Below are 15,000 nucleotides of genomic sequence, written 5' to 3'. Positions count from 1 at the left end.
CAACTATTTTCAACCTATTTGTGTCTTCGATCATATGGTAAATGGGGCGTGAGAAAAACACTTGGACGAAACTGACATGTGCGGAAGCGGTTGTGTATCATTTTTGCATGGAAATCTGCTTGTTAAAAATATTTTTTTCAAATCCTTTCCCGAAAAAACGCTGAAGTGGTTAATCTCAAATATCCGGATTTAGATTTGATCTGAAGTATCCTCCTAGAGTGTGGATACTTTGGATTCATGATCCGTTTTTGGATTTCGCCAAAAAAACGCAAAAATAAATACGCTTTTGCATTCAAGAATCCGTTTTCGGATTTTCCCAAAAAAAAATAAAGTTCATTATTAAGTTAATTATTTATCACTAAGCCGAAACAACCTTCAAGATGTTCACTTACAGTAAGGTAAGGTAAGCGCTTTCCGAGCCAATGACCCAACACGCCGGTGCTTATACCCGGTTTCCGTAGCATTAAGCGACTAGGAGCATTTTTAACTCCCCCCTGGATGGGATGCTAGTCCATCGCAGGGTTACCCCCAGCATTACGCCAGTACCCATTTATACACCTGGGTGAAGAGAGGCACCGTGGGAGTAAAGTGTCTTGCCCAAGAACACAACACAATGTCCCCGGCCAGGACCCGAACCCGGAGTCGAGCACACTAACCATGAGGCCATCGCGCCTCCCACTTACAGTACCATGCAAAAATTCAAAACTTCTTGAGCAATACCTAATATACTCAATTTCCCGAACATCTTTCTCAACAGGCGGTAAATCCACTTTCTTTATCTTCACAACTGAAATGATGATGTCATCAACATAGCCCCTTAGCTCATGAATAAGGGCATGGTCAACATCTGTGACACCAGGACAGCTCTCTAGATCAACTATGTTACTTTCCAGATCCAAAAGGTCATCTTTTATGCAACTGATCTACAAGTTGAGGCAAAATTTGTAAAAAAAAAAAAGATCAATTAGCATTAAAATCATTAAAATTAAAATTAAGAGCGTTTTATTCATGCATGCTATAGCTTATTCCTAGTGCCATTCCTGGCAGGGGCTTGTTGCGTAGGCATGGACTTGGCATTAATTTTCCAAAATGCCAGAGATAGAAACAAGCAGAGCTCGAGTGACCTGCTGTGGTTATGCATGAATGGAGGAATTAAGATGTGCAGTACGATCTTGAGCCTGTTTTTCATTTCGCTTCTCGTATCCTCAAGAATTCTATAGATAGTCACGTAACAAAAACATAAATTTGAAATCATTCAATGAAGAAGGCCAAGAACTTGTAATGTTGTAGGAATCAAATTTTTAAACCACCTCAGTCTCCAATTCTCAGATCTGTGCGGCACATTGTTTCTGAGTTATTTGTCGAAGCTTTTAACACAACTTTACAGAGTATGGTGTCAAGACACCATGTGGTCCACCAATATGGCAGCCTGTAATCAACGAAAACATCCGGAGTTCACTTTGTGATGAAAACACTCCCTTTTCACTCTGCTGAGATTCATACTGGACAGACATTTTTAACAACCAGGTGTCAGGCAAGGCGACAATTTGGAAATTTAAAATGCAGTATTTTCGAAATGAAAGAAGACGTCACAGAACAAGATTTACCGCTATTTCTAGGTCATCTTCAACCTCCTTTAAATAATAAAAAATTCAGATGACCTCAGATATGTCCAGGACTGACCCTAATTAGATGCGCGCAGATTTTAATGAGCGTCACAAAGAGTCCCCTTGCTTGTCTGCCCCCCCCCCCCCAACATTAACATCGCTTGTGTCTCGGAATACAGACAATTAACGTCACATGCTGCTCCTCAAGTACATGTATAAGAATAACTAGCTGCATTTGTAATTTCCTGACTTAAAAATAATGCTAATCTTTACCCTTACTTTATTGTTGGTCCATTAATAAGTAGCAAACGCTTACTCAGGGTTCGTGCTGGATATTGTATATAAAATTCCAGGAGTATTCATGGACTTTTCAAGAACCATAAACTGAATTTTTAAGGAGTGTTTGTAAGGGTTAGGAGATTTCTATACCATACATCGTGTTTCAGTGTTTTCTTTGCTGAAAAAGCCTACATTGATATTCTTTCCCACATCCTACAAGTTAAGTGCATGTACGGGTATTTTAATTTTTGCATTTTTCTTTCCCCAATAGGCAACTTGCTCCACTTTTGAGATGTCTTGTCTTTAACTTAGCGTGATCTTCATTTTATCTTGGCATGATGCAATATCTACAACTTTCACCTAAGCAAAAATTTAAGGATTTTTTAAGCAGTTTCCCACAAAATCCTTTCTTTCAAGGGTGTTTCAAGCACCCTTGAAGTCCAAAATTAAATTCCAGGGCTTTTCAAGCACTTCAAGCAGTAGCACGAACCCTGTTACTAGAGTTTAAAGGGACACTTGAAATTGGGTGTGCATCTATAATTAGGAGTAATCCTGGACATAAGTGGAGTGGGATCCAGAAGGAGGTCCACTTGGGGGTCCACGTTTTGTACCATCCCTGCTCAAGTCTCGATCCATTCCCATGGCTTCTGATAGGATGCGGAAAAAAATTAAAGATTATGCGGAAATTTTTGGCCATATTATGCGGAAACATGCGTTGATTATGCGGAAATTACACCGGATTATGCGGAAACTTAAACAAGTTATAAAACTAATAACTAGGCCCGTCCAATGTATTTAAATGCTTATGGTAAATCCGTAATCGAAATTGCAACCAATACAATCGCATTTGTGACTGAATTTTTGCCCTTTGTGATTAAATTACATGGAGGAGTCATCAATTTGCGACCAGCTAAAAGAGTTAGCAGTTGGGATTTCCCGCAACTTTTGGTAAAATAAATGAAGCGATAAAAAATTATTTTGTTTCTCATCATGAATTTTGTTTCAATTTGGAGATAATGGAGCAAAATTGAAATACCTTTGGAGCGCGATCCATTCCCTCGATCATTGACTTAAAGTGCGTTTGATTCACCGTATTCCGGAATAAGAATACGTGAAGTGATGAATTCAAAACGGTATGTCTGGCGTTTTGAAGCAACAAGGATAATAAAGATATGTTTAAAATAGCATTTTAGCAGGGGTTCGACATTTTTAATGTGAATTTCCGTAAAAACGAAGGATTTGTAACTTGTATTCCATGTAATCCTATTCCGGAATACGGTCAATCGAACGCGCCCTTAGTTTCTTATCAGTTACGTCATTTGCTGAAGTGTAACTGTTTCTCGTCCAATGGAAAGCATTGTAGGAACAAAAACGTGTATCCAGGCTCATTGGCGAAAAAATGCGAGGAAACTGCTTACGATCTTTCTTACGAACTTTCATCTTGCGAACGAAATGGTGTGTTTTCTTCAATGTTCAGGAAAATAAGCGTTTCAAAACAGTCAATTTCTTCGGCTTTTATGTTTTTGAGGATGTTAAGGAGCTACTTTATCACTAATATCAGATATTTCTTCTGTTTTTTGCGGAAAATATCGGAATTATGCGGAAATTATCGGAATTATGCGGAAGATGCGGATTTCAGTGAATTATGCGGATCCGCATCGCCGCATCCTGTCAGATGCCATGCATTCCCATACACAAACCGTCGTTAAATTACTGTGAGCATAATTTAACATCGCCCTTCCCCTAAGCAGCATTTCTACCATCTAGGTAAACTAGCAACAGCTTAATTAACTGAATACCTTTGATTGGATGTCAATAAAACTGTCGTTAACATTGTCAGCAGCAGTTAAAACTCTCCTCACCCCAAGATGTACAGTATCATTAAACACAAATGCCGCAATTACAAACCCACTGGAAAGAAAAAAAAAGAGAAGAAAATTATTTAAATCCCATGTGCACATTTTAATCCCAGATGTATGTAAATTACTTACAGATTTTAATATTAAAAGCAGTGGTGAAATTATAAATTAATACGAGTCTTTTGCCACTTACATGTACATTAATTTTGCTGCATGGCACTTTAATTTATAGTCATTTTCAGGAATTGGCTCCTTAAAACCTGAACTTTGTGCAGAAAGGAGTAAGGCTACAAAATTGACTAACAGTTGTTGACAATTAAATTTTCTGAGCTGATGTACTTTGGAAAATGACAAAAATTATCATATCTTAAGTTTATAATGATAAACTGGGTTAGCTGCTGCAGCCAATGAAAAGTAGCTTTTAACCCTTTCACTCCCAAGAGTGCCACTTATAGATTTTACTCTGTCTAACGCCAGACGATTTTACTCGTCAATGGGGAACCCCACGGGACTGAAAGAGTTAACAACAGCTAGATTCACTCAGAAACTATGTTCCCATTAACCCTTTCACTCCCAAGAGTGCCACTTATAGATTTTACTCTGTCTAACGCCAGACGATTTTACTCGTCAATGGGAAACCCCACGGGAGTGAAAGGGTTAAATGAAATAAATTTTTCCAACATGTACACCTGCCCCTTAACAACAACCCTAGCTACAAATGTAGATATCTATTACTTTACCAACCTGGATAAAACAGATGTTAAAAGAACAATGCACCTCAAAACTATAGCACATTTCAGCTTGGGTCTTTGCAGTTTGCTACAAGAACAGCAGCTTGCTGCGAAATGCCCACAGAAAATGAGGAAAACAACGCCACCAAAGATACAAGGACCAATGACATATAGGCATAGGACCTGCACGAAAACAAGATAATTGTGTAAAAATTATGTGCATGATTGCGACAATAATATCTGAATAAAATCTTGCAAAAAAGTACTTAAAATTAGTGTTTGTCTACTTGCTAAATAAATGTAAGGAGCAATTCCAAAATTAATATTATTTGTGAATGAAATTATGCAACTAAGTCCCACTTACATGATAGCCACTCTGTGCCTTATTAAAGATAAGACGTGGGTGAAATTGTTAAGACATAGAGAATGCTGAAGTGTGGTAGTTTGTCAGTATTATCAATTGAAGGGGTGGTGGGAAGGAAAACACTAGAGAGACCCTGGTCTGTCGACAGGACTTGTGAAAGGAGGGTAAAGAAAGCCATGCTGTACAAACAATAACTCTGGTAACACCTTCCTGGGGAGCCTATCAGAGAGACTGGGATGAAAGAAGTCTGAAAAGATGAGAAAGGCATGCTACAGCTTTCATGTGAGAGAGAATTATTGTGGGGAGCATGTTGGATTGGTACAGGCAATATTAATGGCTGAACTCAATGAGGAGCTAATGATTTGGAATGAACACATAGCACCCAATAGACCCTTCCATGCTTTTTGACGTCATCTTGGCTGGGGGTAAACCACTGCTAAATTTACAGAAAATGTATGGGATTTTGGCTGACTTTGAACCGCTGTAGCGGCACTAAAAATGGGACAAATTTCCACAGTGTAAGTATCTTTTAAAAGACATTTATACTGAGATTATTTTCATGAAATATAAAGAGCAGATTCAGCTAGGCTACAACAACCATAAACAAATTTTTAAGATTTCATACAAACCTTTCTAAAATCATCACAGCAAATTGCCTCAAAATTAGGAGCAACATGGGAAGAGTTATTACTCAAATTTAAGAACGTCATATCTTCCTTAATGGGATTATTTTCTCTTGAATGAATGATATCGATAAAACTATTTACAATAGTGGCAAAAGTTGGAAATCTGTCTCTTTTTAGCGGCGCTACACCAGTTCAATGTCGGCCAAAATACCATACACTAACTGTAAATTTAGCCGTGTTTGCCCCCAGCCAAGATGGCCATCAAAAACCATGGAAGGGTCTATTTTTGACGCCTACAGGAGGTACAACAATGCTACGGTAGAAATGCCAATGGTTACAGATTGTTCAAGAAAAGTGCAGTATACTGTACCTCTAAAAATTCCAACTGACAATTTTTTGGGTTTGTTTGGGAAAATGGTGAGCAAACAATATTATTCCGACCCATAATTTCACATATTATTACAAGCTTGAGTGATTTAGTTAGTCCTTTAAAAAAAACATCAGTCAATGAATCATGCTTAGATTTATTTCAAATTACATTTCATCTCATATAATTCACAATATTAGGCTGATTTAGCAACAGAACGGGAACGTCAGTGGCGACGGCGCGCGCAGAAAAAACACCAATGAGAATTCAGAATAGAGTAGACTCCACTCTTTTCTTCTCTATTCTAAATTCTCATTGGTAGTTTTGCTGCGCGCGACGTCGCCACTGGCGTTCCCGTTCTGTTGCTAAATCAGCCTATTAATGCAGAGCTTTTAGATTCAAGGTCTGCATATGCATGCCATTTGTGTTTCAAGAATAATACAAGTCTAGACTGGTGTACATAACTAATGTTTAAGGTCATTGGCACTGTAGACATGTACTTCATTTTGCAAAATGATATATAACTATCCTTGTCTTAAGGCCACATGACCAAAGATCTTTACGACGGTGACTTTGCTAGGTCATTGTCTCCATGCTGTTTGGACAAAAACAGAAGAAGCTAATGAGAGAGGTATTGTTTATGGCACTGATATGGTAGCGACGGCGCAGCAAGCAAGTTAATGATTCCGTCTACATCTCCCCTAATCTGTAAAATTTGTCCATTTTTTCACCTTGACCGGTTACCGGCCATATAGCCACATCGATTTGAAAAAGTTAACTCGTGTTCATTTATTCCACATTGCACTCGAAATCATGTGATTACCTATACAAGTATATGAACAAGTAATGTTCTTTCTCGGACAACTACGTACTGCGACGTAGCAGAGACTTCACACGTGCTTTTCCATACAAACAGAATCTCAAGTCAGATGCTGTAGGCAAGATTTCGATTCTTATGAAGACATTTAAACCGTTATTAGGATTTACAACAACAATGTTCAAATAGTTTGTTGTTAATATTATGTTGTGGCGGCTTTCTAATTAATTACATGTATAATCTGTACAAACACTATCATCTGTGACTGTTTGGTTGCCTCTCTTGAGATCTTCATGCAAAATTTTTTGTTTGATCGAACATTGCTTCCCCTCAGCTTCAAAAACTGACCTGATTCAAACACGAAGTTGGGCGAGAAATCTGCATGTTGTGAAATCTCTCAAAAATAATGCATTTGCTGTATGAGGCTACCCTAGCAAGGGACGTAGCCGGAATGGGGAACATGAACATTTCTTACCTGTTGATAGTCTGGAAGAGTAGGGATAAAAATCGAAGAAACGTTGTTAAAATCGAAATTAAGATGAGAAAAAGAATGAAAGAAATCGGCGATTTTCGGCGGATTGATGAAGATTCCACCACTGCAGTTTGCGGCCATTATCAAAACAATAGTTCTCAGTCTCCCACTGCCAGGTGGATGCAAACCTTGCTTATTATTTACGCTCCGCGGGCAAGATGAACTAAATCCCGCGCTGTGATTGGCTACCCGAGCGGGCAAGATGGAGCTTTGCTGCCCGCTCGGGATTTCTCTCTTGGTCCCGCATGATCAAAGATTTTTTGGTGTTTTATTCCATATAATAAATCCTTTATTGACCAAGCTTGTTCGGTCAAGATGGCTGGATATTGGCCTCGTTCTTTTTCTTGCGTGTTTATGGACCTCGACTTCGCCTCGGTCCAAAAACACGCAAAAAAAGAACTTGGCCAATACCGAACAAGCTTGGTCAATAACCCATATATACAGTCTCCCTATACACATATCCTTACAAGGCATCTTTCCTTGTTGTGCCTTAGATGCTTGAAATGCTTGGGATGCTTTGCTTGCGTTATGGAGCGTTCACAAAAACTTATTGGGGGGGAGGGGGGGGAATGATGAAACATTATCTACTATCCAGAAAATTTGGAAGATCCCTACTAGGTACATTAAATTTGCGACACCCCCAACCTACCTCATGGCCACAACCCAATACACCCTGCAGAAGTCAGAAGAACGAGTGAAACAAATTAAATTAAGGCAAAAACAGAAAAACGCCTCCAAAGAGCGTAACAATCTGCTAAGTAACGTAGAAAAAAGGCAAAGGTAAACAAAGCCTTAAGAAAGCCAGCTATCTGACTGATACGTGGCACAAACTAACTAAGAGGCGTTCAAGAACAAAAAGATCCCGAGCCCGTTGAATTGTTTTTACATTTGCTAATGACAATTTTTGTTTCCATTATTTAAGGTCATATGTGGTTATCTCAAATATGACAGCTGTGTGCATGGGAATGAAATTTGACTATGTGACTGAGTTATGCAATTCTAGTCATTACCCACATTTCGCCCTTGCTCACCACAGAGTTTCCTGTAGTTCAGTGGTTAGAGCACTAGATCAAGCTAGATCATGGAGGGTTAGGCCATGTTTACCTTGTTTATATACAGCTAGGGACATCCGTGGAGTTTCAAACTCTGTTATCAAAACATTTTTCTAAAAGGTCGGGCAGGGGATACACATATCACTAATAATTTTATGATTCAGTGATATGTGTATCCCCATGCACAAAGCCGTTAAACTTGCTATTAACCCATGATTTAAAGAAAAGCCAACTGTCGTCCAACGTCCCTGACGTGTTTATATAGCTGGGGATTTCTCGATTAAAAATCTCACAAAAGCCGCAAGGGGATTCACATACTGCTGATATGTGTATCACTGACCTACAATCTCGGACAAAACCTGTTGAAACAAAGCGACATTTTTGGTACTCCAACAACTTATCCAAACGTTCCGCTTAAATGCCGCCCTTTCCCCTCCCTCCAAACTCAATGTTGCCTTATCTTGGTCGGAAATATACTGTAGAACATAGGACAATAATCAGCAACATTGACTGAGGGGGGAGGGAAGTGGAAAGGGGGGGAGTAAGTAGGGGTGTGTAAAAATGGAGGTGAATTTGTGTCACTGTCTCAACAGTTTTTTTTCCGAGATTGTAGAATAGTATGGATGCAAAACACGGCAATGATCTTGAACAGTGGAGATAAAGCGTTGCAGGAGGGATGACACTACACTACACACCACACAACAAATTTCTACAAATCTTTAGCCGCTGCATAAACTGTAAGAGGGTGTTCCAGTTTCAGTATGTACTCTGTCCCCAGAATGTTTTTAGGATCAAGAAAAAAAAATCACAGCATCAGCTGTCACGTAAGCCCTTTTGAACTGGAAATATTTCTAAGTTTGTTCGAGTCGCTTGATCGTCCGCACAAGCCACGAGGGGCGCAGCTCCAAATGGTATTTACTGAAGTAGAGGGGAGGGGGTTGGGGGATACACTTATCACTGGCCGCCATTTTGAAGGGGATACACATATTACTGGTGATATGTGTGCGGGGATACACATATCACTGTGACAGCCGCTGGTTTCTGTTCATGAGATAGAATCCTATATCTGCGATTTCATAATCCAGAACACGGACATCTAAATAAAGCATTGACATTAAACCGCGCAACATCAGTGGTTATTCGTTACTTTACTCCAGGGCCCGGTTGTTCAAAAGCCGATCGCGATTAACACTAATCCCAGATTAAAAATTAACCAAGGAGCTTATTTCCTTACCCCAAAATGCTGTTCAACGCTGATATTCGGCAAAACTTTACATTAGAAGAAGTCAATCTTGAAAACAAAATAAGCAAAAGAAATTTTCAACCAAAAAGTTGAAAACATGAAACAAATGTTTACGCTAATCCTGGATTAAGTTAATCGGCTTTGGAACAACCGGGCCCAGACTAACAGACTTGATGCTTTGCAGTATTTTCAAGAGCCATTACCCAAGAGAAAGAAACTGGGATCAGGTTTGTCCCAAACAGCGTCAGAAAAGTGTATATTTTTAAAGCAGGTTTCGCGAGAAAATACCGGACTAAAATGCCAGAGGACAAAGGACCTTTGTTATTCCGAATACCGGTAGGCCTTGCTAATTAGATATCGTTATGTTCGCTTTGTTCTTTTATTTTATAGACATTAATTATACCAGCTAAAATAAACAATAGACCAAATCGGTTAACTCAATTGACCGAATGCATAAATGGCGGCCAAAAATGTATTCTTTTGTTTATGTGCTATTATAAATGAGACTCACTAACAACATTTCACAGCACAGCAACATTTCTTTTGTATTTTGTCCATACAAACGAGGCTAGTGAGGCTAATTAGCACATAAACAAAAGAATATTTTTTTGGCCGCCATTTATGCATTCCCAATTCAAATCTTCCGGGGTTAATTGAGACTCTTTGTGTATTGTATTTGAATTATAATGTAGCATTCACGTTTAAATGATGTGGAGATACATGGAACAAGACGTTTTATTCCCAAAGGATTGGAATTGGGTACAACATTAAGTTAGCCGATTAGGTCTATTAGCTCAGACACACAAGAAAGGACAAAAACCCCGAATGGAATCCACCACCTCCGGACATAGTTAATAGAGGGGACTGGTGTGGAAGATCGGCAAACATCAAAGGAGCATACAAAGATACCAAGATTTAGGTTGGAAAGTCCACGGGTTTCATAAACATTCCTCTCTATCAACTATGCTCCGGATGAGATGACCCTTTCTAAGTTTGAGGGGAACTTAACGCTTGGGTTGTAAAATGAAACGCAAGACCATGCAACTCGTGCATTCTACTCAACAAAACGAGCACTGTGATTCGTTGATTCTTGGTCACGGGACCCTTGGTCAAATTTTAACTATCCCGACCGGTATACAATTCCGCAGTTGTTGCCTACGACGGATACAAAGCACAATTCAAGTGATTGTTTATTCGTTATTGAGGTTGGAAAAGCATCTCCTGCTGTCTTTGTTTGTTTTCTTGCGGTTGTTGAAGAGAAAGTCTAAATATATAACAAAGCACTTAATGTCTGGTCCCTCGGGGAACCAATTGAAAACCATCAAACGAAATCAATTTGGAGAGATAAAAGTCAGTCGATTCCGTGCCAGATGAACGCATTTATACAAATCATTTAAAGCACTACATTAATTAACCCCCCACAACAGCAAAAGCTATCTACAGATATTTTGATCGGATACGATCGAAAAGAGTTAAATAAAACCGTATTGTGCACTTCGTGACAATGGCCGTTTCCAAAGCTTTGCTCCACAAACTTTCCAATACAGGGAAGATATCTGTGTACAAACATTGTTTTTGTTGACAAATGTGCCAACCACAGAAGCACAAGACCCTTTTGTGGCAGGCACATTAATGACAATAGGTGACGTCAACGATATCTTAGCTGTAATTACTGAAGTCACGAAAAAGTATTAATTTAAGGTACAGGATTAACTCATTCATCAATTTGGAATTATTGTCAATTGGATAAAGGCCCATTAATACGGGCAACATTTTTCGTGCAACTTGTCGCGCAACAATGTTACGTTGCAAGTTGAGATGGTTTGAGGCGCGTATTACCACCTTCTTGCGCAACAAATTTTCAAGTTGCAAAAAGTAAAAGGAACGTCTACTTTTGCGCGACAAGTTGCACGAAAAATGTTGCTTGTTTTACTGGGCCTAAACAGGCGCTCGCTATTTTCAAAAACAATTATTGAAAAATTTAAAGAACATTTCACGAAAGTTATCTTTGCCCGCGTGTAAAAGCTATAGCGATTTTTAGAGGAACTGATTTGAAAGCACGTCGAATACAAAAATAAGTTTTTACAGAACTACTGATATAAAAATGTTGCTATGTACACCTATTCCACTCAATTCTGTTTTTATCAAATATAAAAGTTCACTTTCCCCATTAATTTCTTACAACCAAAACTAACCCGAGGACAATCTACAGCATGACGAGCTTTTCACAAGAATATGGACGTCAATATACCGGAGCATCATAACCAATGAAATGATAGAGTCGCTTATTGCAGCGTCTTGAAATCGTAGGTGAATTCTTGACTTGACACTAGTTCCCTACTCCCGGAAAGCACCGACAAGCTCTGGCTTGTTTCGAAATGGGGGATCCGAAAGTAGTGGACTTCCGGCCCTTCTGCGCGGTCTCCGAAATTTGAAATGACAATTGGTTACCAACGGTCACAAGACTTGACCTTAACTGCGACTGCGCGTGATTCGAAACAAGCAAGTCGGTGCTGATAAGCGCCCACAAGCAGGAGCGTGGCACTCTAATGATAGTTCTTTGTCACGATCAGTTTATAAGCGGAGGCGTTTTTCAATAACCTTGAAGATAAGGCCCGTTCCAAACGCCGCTACAGTTGTGTGTCGCTTAACATAACTACTGAGTTGAGCACGGCAGACGAGCGGCGTTCGAAGGCTAGGTTTAGATCGGCAAACAACGTTAAGTTCGGCAGGCTCTGTCGCACTGTGCGACCATGGAGCGACGGCTGATTCATATGGTGTTCCGGTCATGTGCCGAACGAAACGCTTAAATCAAGACAATTTGTAAGCTTCCTAAGCTAAGAAGTTATAACATTACCCAAGCCCCTACGTGATCGTTAGTTTGGTGTGACCAAACAGGTGGTGGGTTTGGTGTGACCCACAGGTACGACGTATGAATCAGTCGTTGCCCCGAAGTCGCTCTTAAGTTGAACTTTATTGACTTAGGTTCGATGCATGACTGGAGCGGCGTTTGGAACGGGCCTAAGTTTCGGACGGGTAACAATCCTGTAAGGCTTGTGATTGGCTGGAGAGCTCTGCTTTCGCGGGAAAATCAATTTAAAAATAACTGGGTCTATGAAAACGTCGTGACGCTAATCTGCTTAAGTTAAGCGCTATTGCTCATGCGCTCCTGTTGCTGACCAAAAGAATCGTAGCCCTTTTGGGGGAGGATGCTGACCTACCTCAAAACTTCGGTGTGATTTTAAAGTAAGTCAGAACAAGTACATTAGAGGTGACGTGAACTGCTCATGTCATTCCTTGCACGATGTGATGTTCATTGGGTCGGCCACTTGAACCAAGCAAAGATTAGAAAATGTCTCCGCGTTGGATGTAAAAATGCATAAGAGCTAGGGTTTTATAGGGAACTTCTGATCACCTTAACATTAAAAGGTTGACTTCCCATACATTAAAGCTAACCTTTGAAAAACTTTACCTAGCTGAAACATTACACGAAGGAAGAGTAAGATGAGATATGTGGTTCACTTGAAGTGTAGTTTTCGTTGTTGTAAGCGTTCATGTCTACGGACATAACAAGCTGATTTCTGCGGTATGAAATATCAGTGGGCGCCGCGTCCCGACTGAAGCCGCGGGAAGGGACAAGGGATCTCTTCCCAGCTAACATCGGGTCAGCAACGTGGTATGAGGGAGCCGGAGAAACAGGAGAAGAAGGAGAAGGTGGGCCTCGAGGTCTTGAAGACGGGGAAGAAGAACGGACTCGATACCCTGGCTCTTTTTCTGGGACTGGGAGTTCACTGAGCTTAGGTCGTCTCCTTCGCCCAGGTTCCTCATCGTACTGAATCCTTGGTTTGCCTCTGGGATCCACAAGAATTCTAGTGTCGCGATGGTCGTTGCTACTTGACGAAGCACGATCGGAGTATTTCGAGCTCCCGTCGGAGTCCCGAGGATTTCCGTTAAACTCGAGTGCTCGACGGAAACTCCCAGTTCTCGGTTGTCTTCTGCTCCTGCGCGTATCTGGTGAGTACGAAAATTCATTAAGGTTTGGCCGAGACGGCGATTGTGGGGGTGAACTGCTGTCGTCGTTGAAATCTACCTGATCACGTGACCTTCGTACCAAACCTGCGGATCTCCGGGCCGTGGGGCGTAAATCCGGCTCCTCGTTGTACCGATAGCCGCGTCTATTTTGCTGATTTTCGAAATCATGTGACATGAATGACGTTACTGCCTCGGGAGGAAGTCGAGATCGATGAATACGATCCAAGTTGTCAGCGGATTTGGCCATATATCTGCGGCCGTCATAAGCTGGGGGTCCGTCTCGCTGATCCCTCGGAAGTGACATGACCGAAAACGACTTGAGGCCTCTATTAATCGGAGCGTCGTCGGGAACATCGGATTCTTCAGTTGTGTGTCCGATGAGATCTCGGTTTCGTCTGGCCCCCTGCATGGATCTTGGTCGGCCGAGTGAGTTTCTCCCTTGCGTGTGATTAGGATTTTTGTTGTTGCGGTTCATAAGAGAGAAGTCAGCCTTGCGTTTGTAAGTAACTTCTGACACTCCACTGTCGCTATCATCTGATAGCTCTTCTTTTGAGCCCACGCTACTGACTTCATCTTCTGCGGTTTCAGTGTCTCGGTAAGTACTGGGAAGAGAAAAAAACAGACAGTTAAGGACGGTGTCTACTATTGTTATTGCGCATACGTTCTGCGCATCTCGAGATACTCGAGTTTCCTATTGGTGATGCTTACTAATACATGGATATTTTTGCGCGGTTTAACACTATCTGGAGAAAGTAGATCTTAGTAAGTATTCTTGGTATCCAAAAAGGAAATTGGGGATAACCATGCATTTTTGAGAGATAATTAAGCTTCAGTTTGAGAAAGAACGCCATACATTGCTTGCTACATACATTGTATTTTAAAGCTGTTTACAAATATTATTCATGAATTGTCTTTGGGAAATGCGTGGTTACCCCCAATTTTCTTCTTGGATTTCAATTGTTAGTTTTCACACACGTGATCAACAGCCATGTTTTTTAACGAAAACAAAAGAAAACGTTTGCATAATAATAAAGTTAAATTCCCGTAGGATTTGGTCGGGGCTCCAACATGGCCGCCGTATCTTTGTTTAGGGGCTCCAACATGGCGGCCGTGACGTCATGTGAAAACCGAGAGTAACACTTGTTGAGATCTACATTGTTCCTGCACAATCATAAACTGGGGCAAAAATGTCTTTGAATTAGTAGGCACCGTCCTTAAGTCTGCATCGGAAAAGCACCACCATCAACATCATCATCATTATCATAAATTATTACACTATTTCACAAAAACGTTGAAGCACAAGGGTAGTCCGCGCCAAAAATATCAGGGCTAATCTAGTAGAGTGGTAAGTATACAGGCAAAAACATTCATTAGATGACAAAACCGAAGCCTAACAGAGCGATCAATGACATCGATGAGGGACAACTGTAAAAAGGACGGTAACGATAACAGAGACACGAAGCTAACACTGCATGAAGCAGTGTTGCCTTG

General features: G+C 40.5%; 2 protein-coding genes across 2 annotated transcripts in view; both read right to left on the bottom strand.

The window, feature by feature from the left end:
* LOC138060526 (protein tweety homolog 3-like) overlaps positions 1 to 7,287 on the bottom strand; it is a 25,093-nt gene extending 17,806 nt beyond the window's left edge. The window contains exons 1-4 of the mRNA XM_068906333.1: positions 7,126 to 7,287; positions 4,490 to 4,659; positions 3,686 to 3,797; positions 721 to 923 (exon numbers count right to left, since the gene is read on the bottom strand). Coding sequence (XP_068762434.1) covers positions 721 to 923; positions 3,686 to 3,797; positions 4,490 to 4,659; positions 7,126 to 7,263 — 623 coding nt within the window. The 5' untranslated portion in view covers positions 7,264 to 7,287. The remainder of the gene's footprint in view (positions 1 to 720; positions 924 to 3,685; positions 3,798 to 4,489; positions 4,660 to 7,125) is intronic.
* A 3,363-nt stretch (positions 7,288 to 10,650) lies between these two features.
* Positions 10,651 to 15,000, bottom strand: part of LOC138060525 (protein sidekick-2-like) — a 50,963-nt gene continuing 46,613 nt past the window's right edge. Inside the window, exon 32 of the mRNA XM_068906332.1 lies at positions 10,651 to 14,111. Within this exon, the coding sequence (XP_068762433.1) occupies positions 12,962 to 14,111 (1,150 nt within the window). The 3' untranslated portion in view covers positions 10,651 to 12,961. The remainder of the gene's footprint in view (positions 14,112 to 15,000) is intronic.

This window comes from Montipora capricornis, chromosome 8 (genome assembly GCF_036669925.1).
Source record: "Montipora capricornis isolate CH-2021 chromosome 8, ASM3666992v2, whole genome shotgun sequence".
Classification (NCBI taxonomy): domain Eukaryota; kingdom Metazoa; phylum Cnidaria; class Anthozoa; order Scleractinia; family Acroporidae; genus Montipora; species Montipora capricornis.
This window is presented reverse-complemented; position numbering and strand designations above follow the sequence as displayed.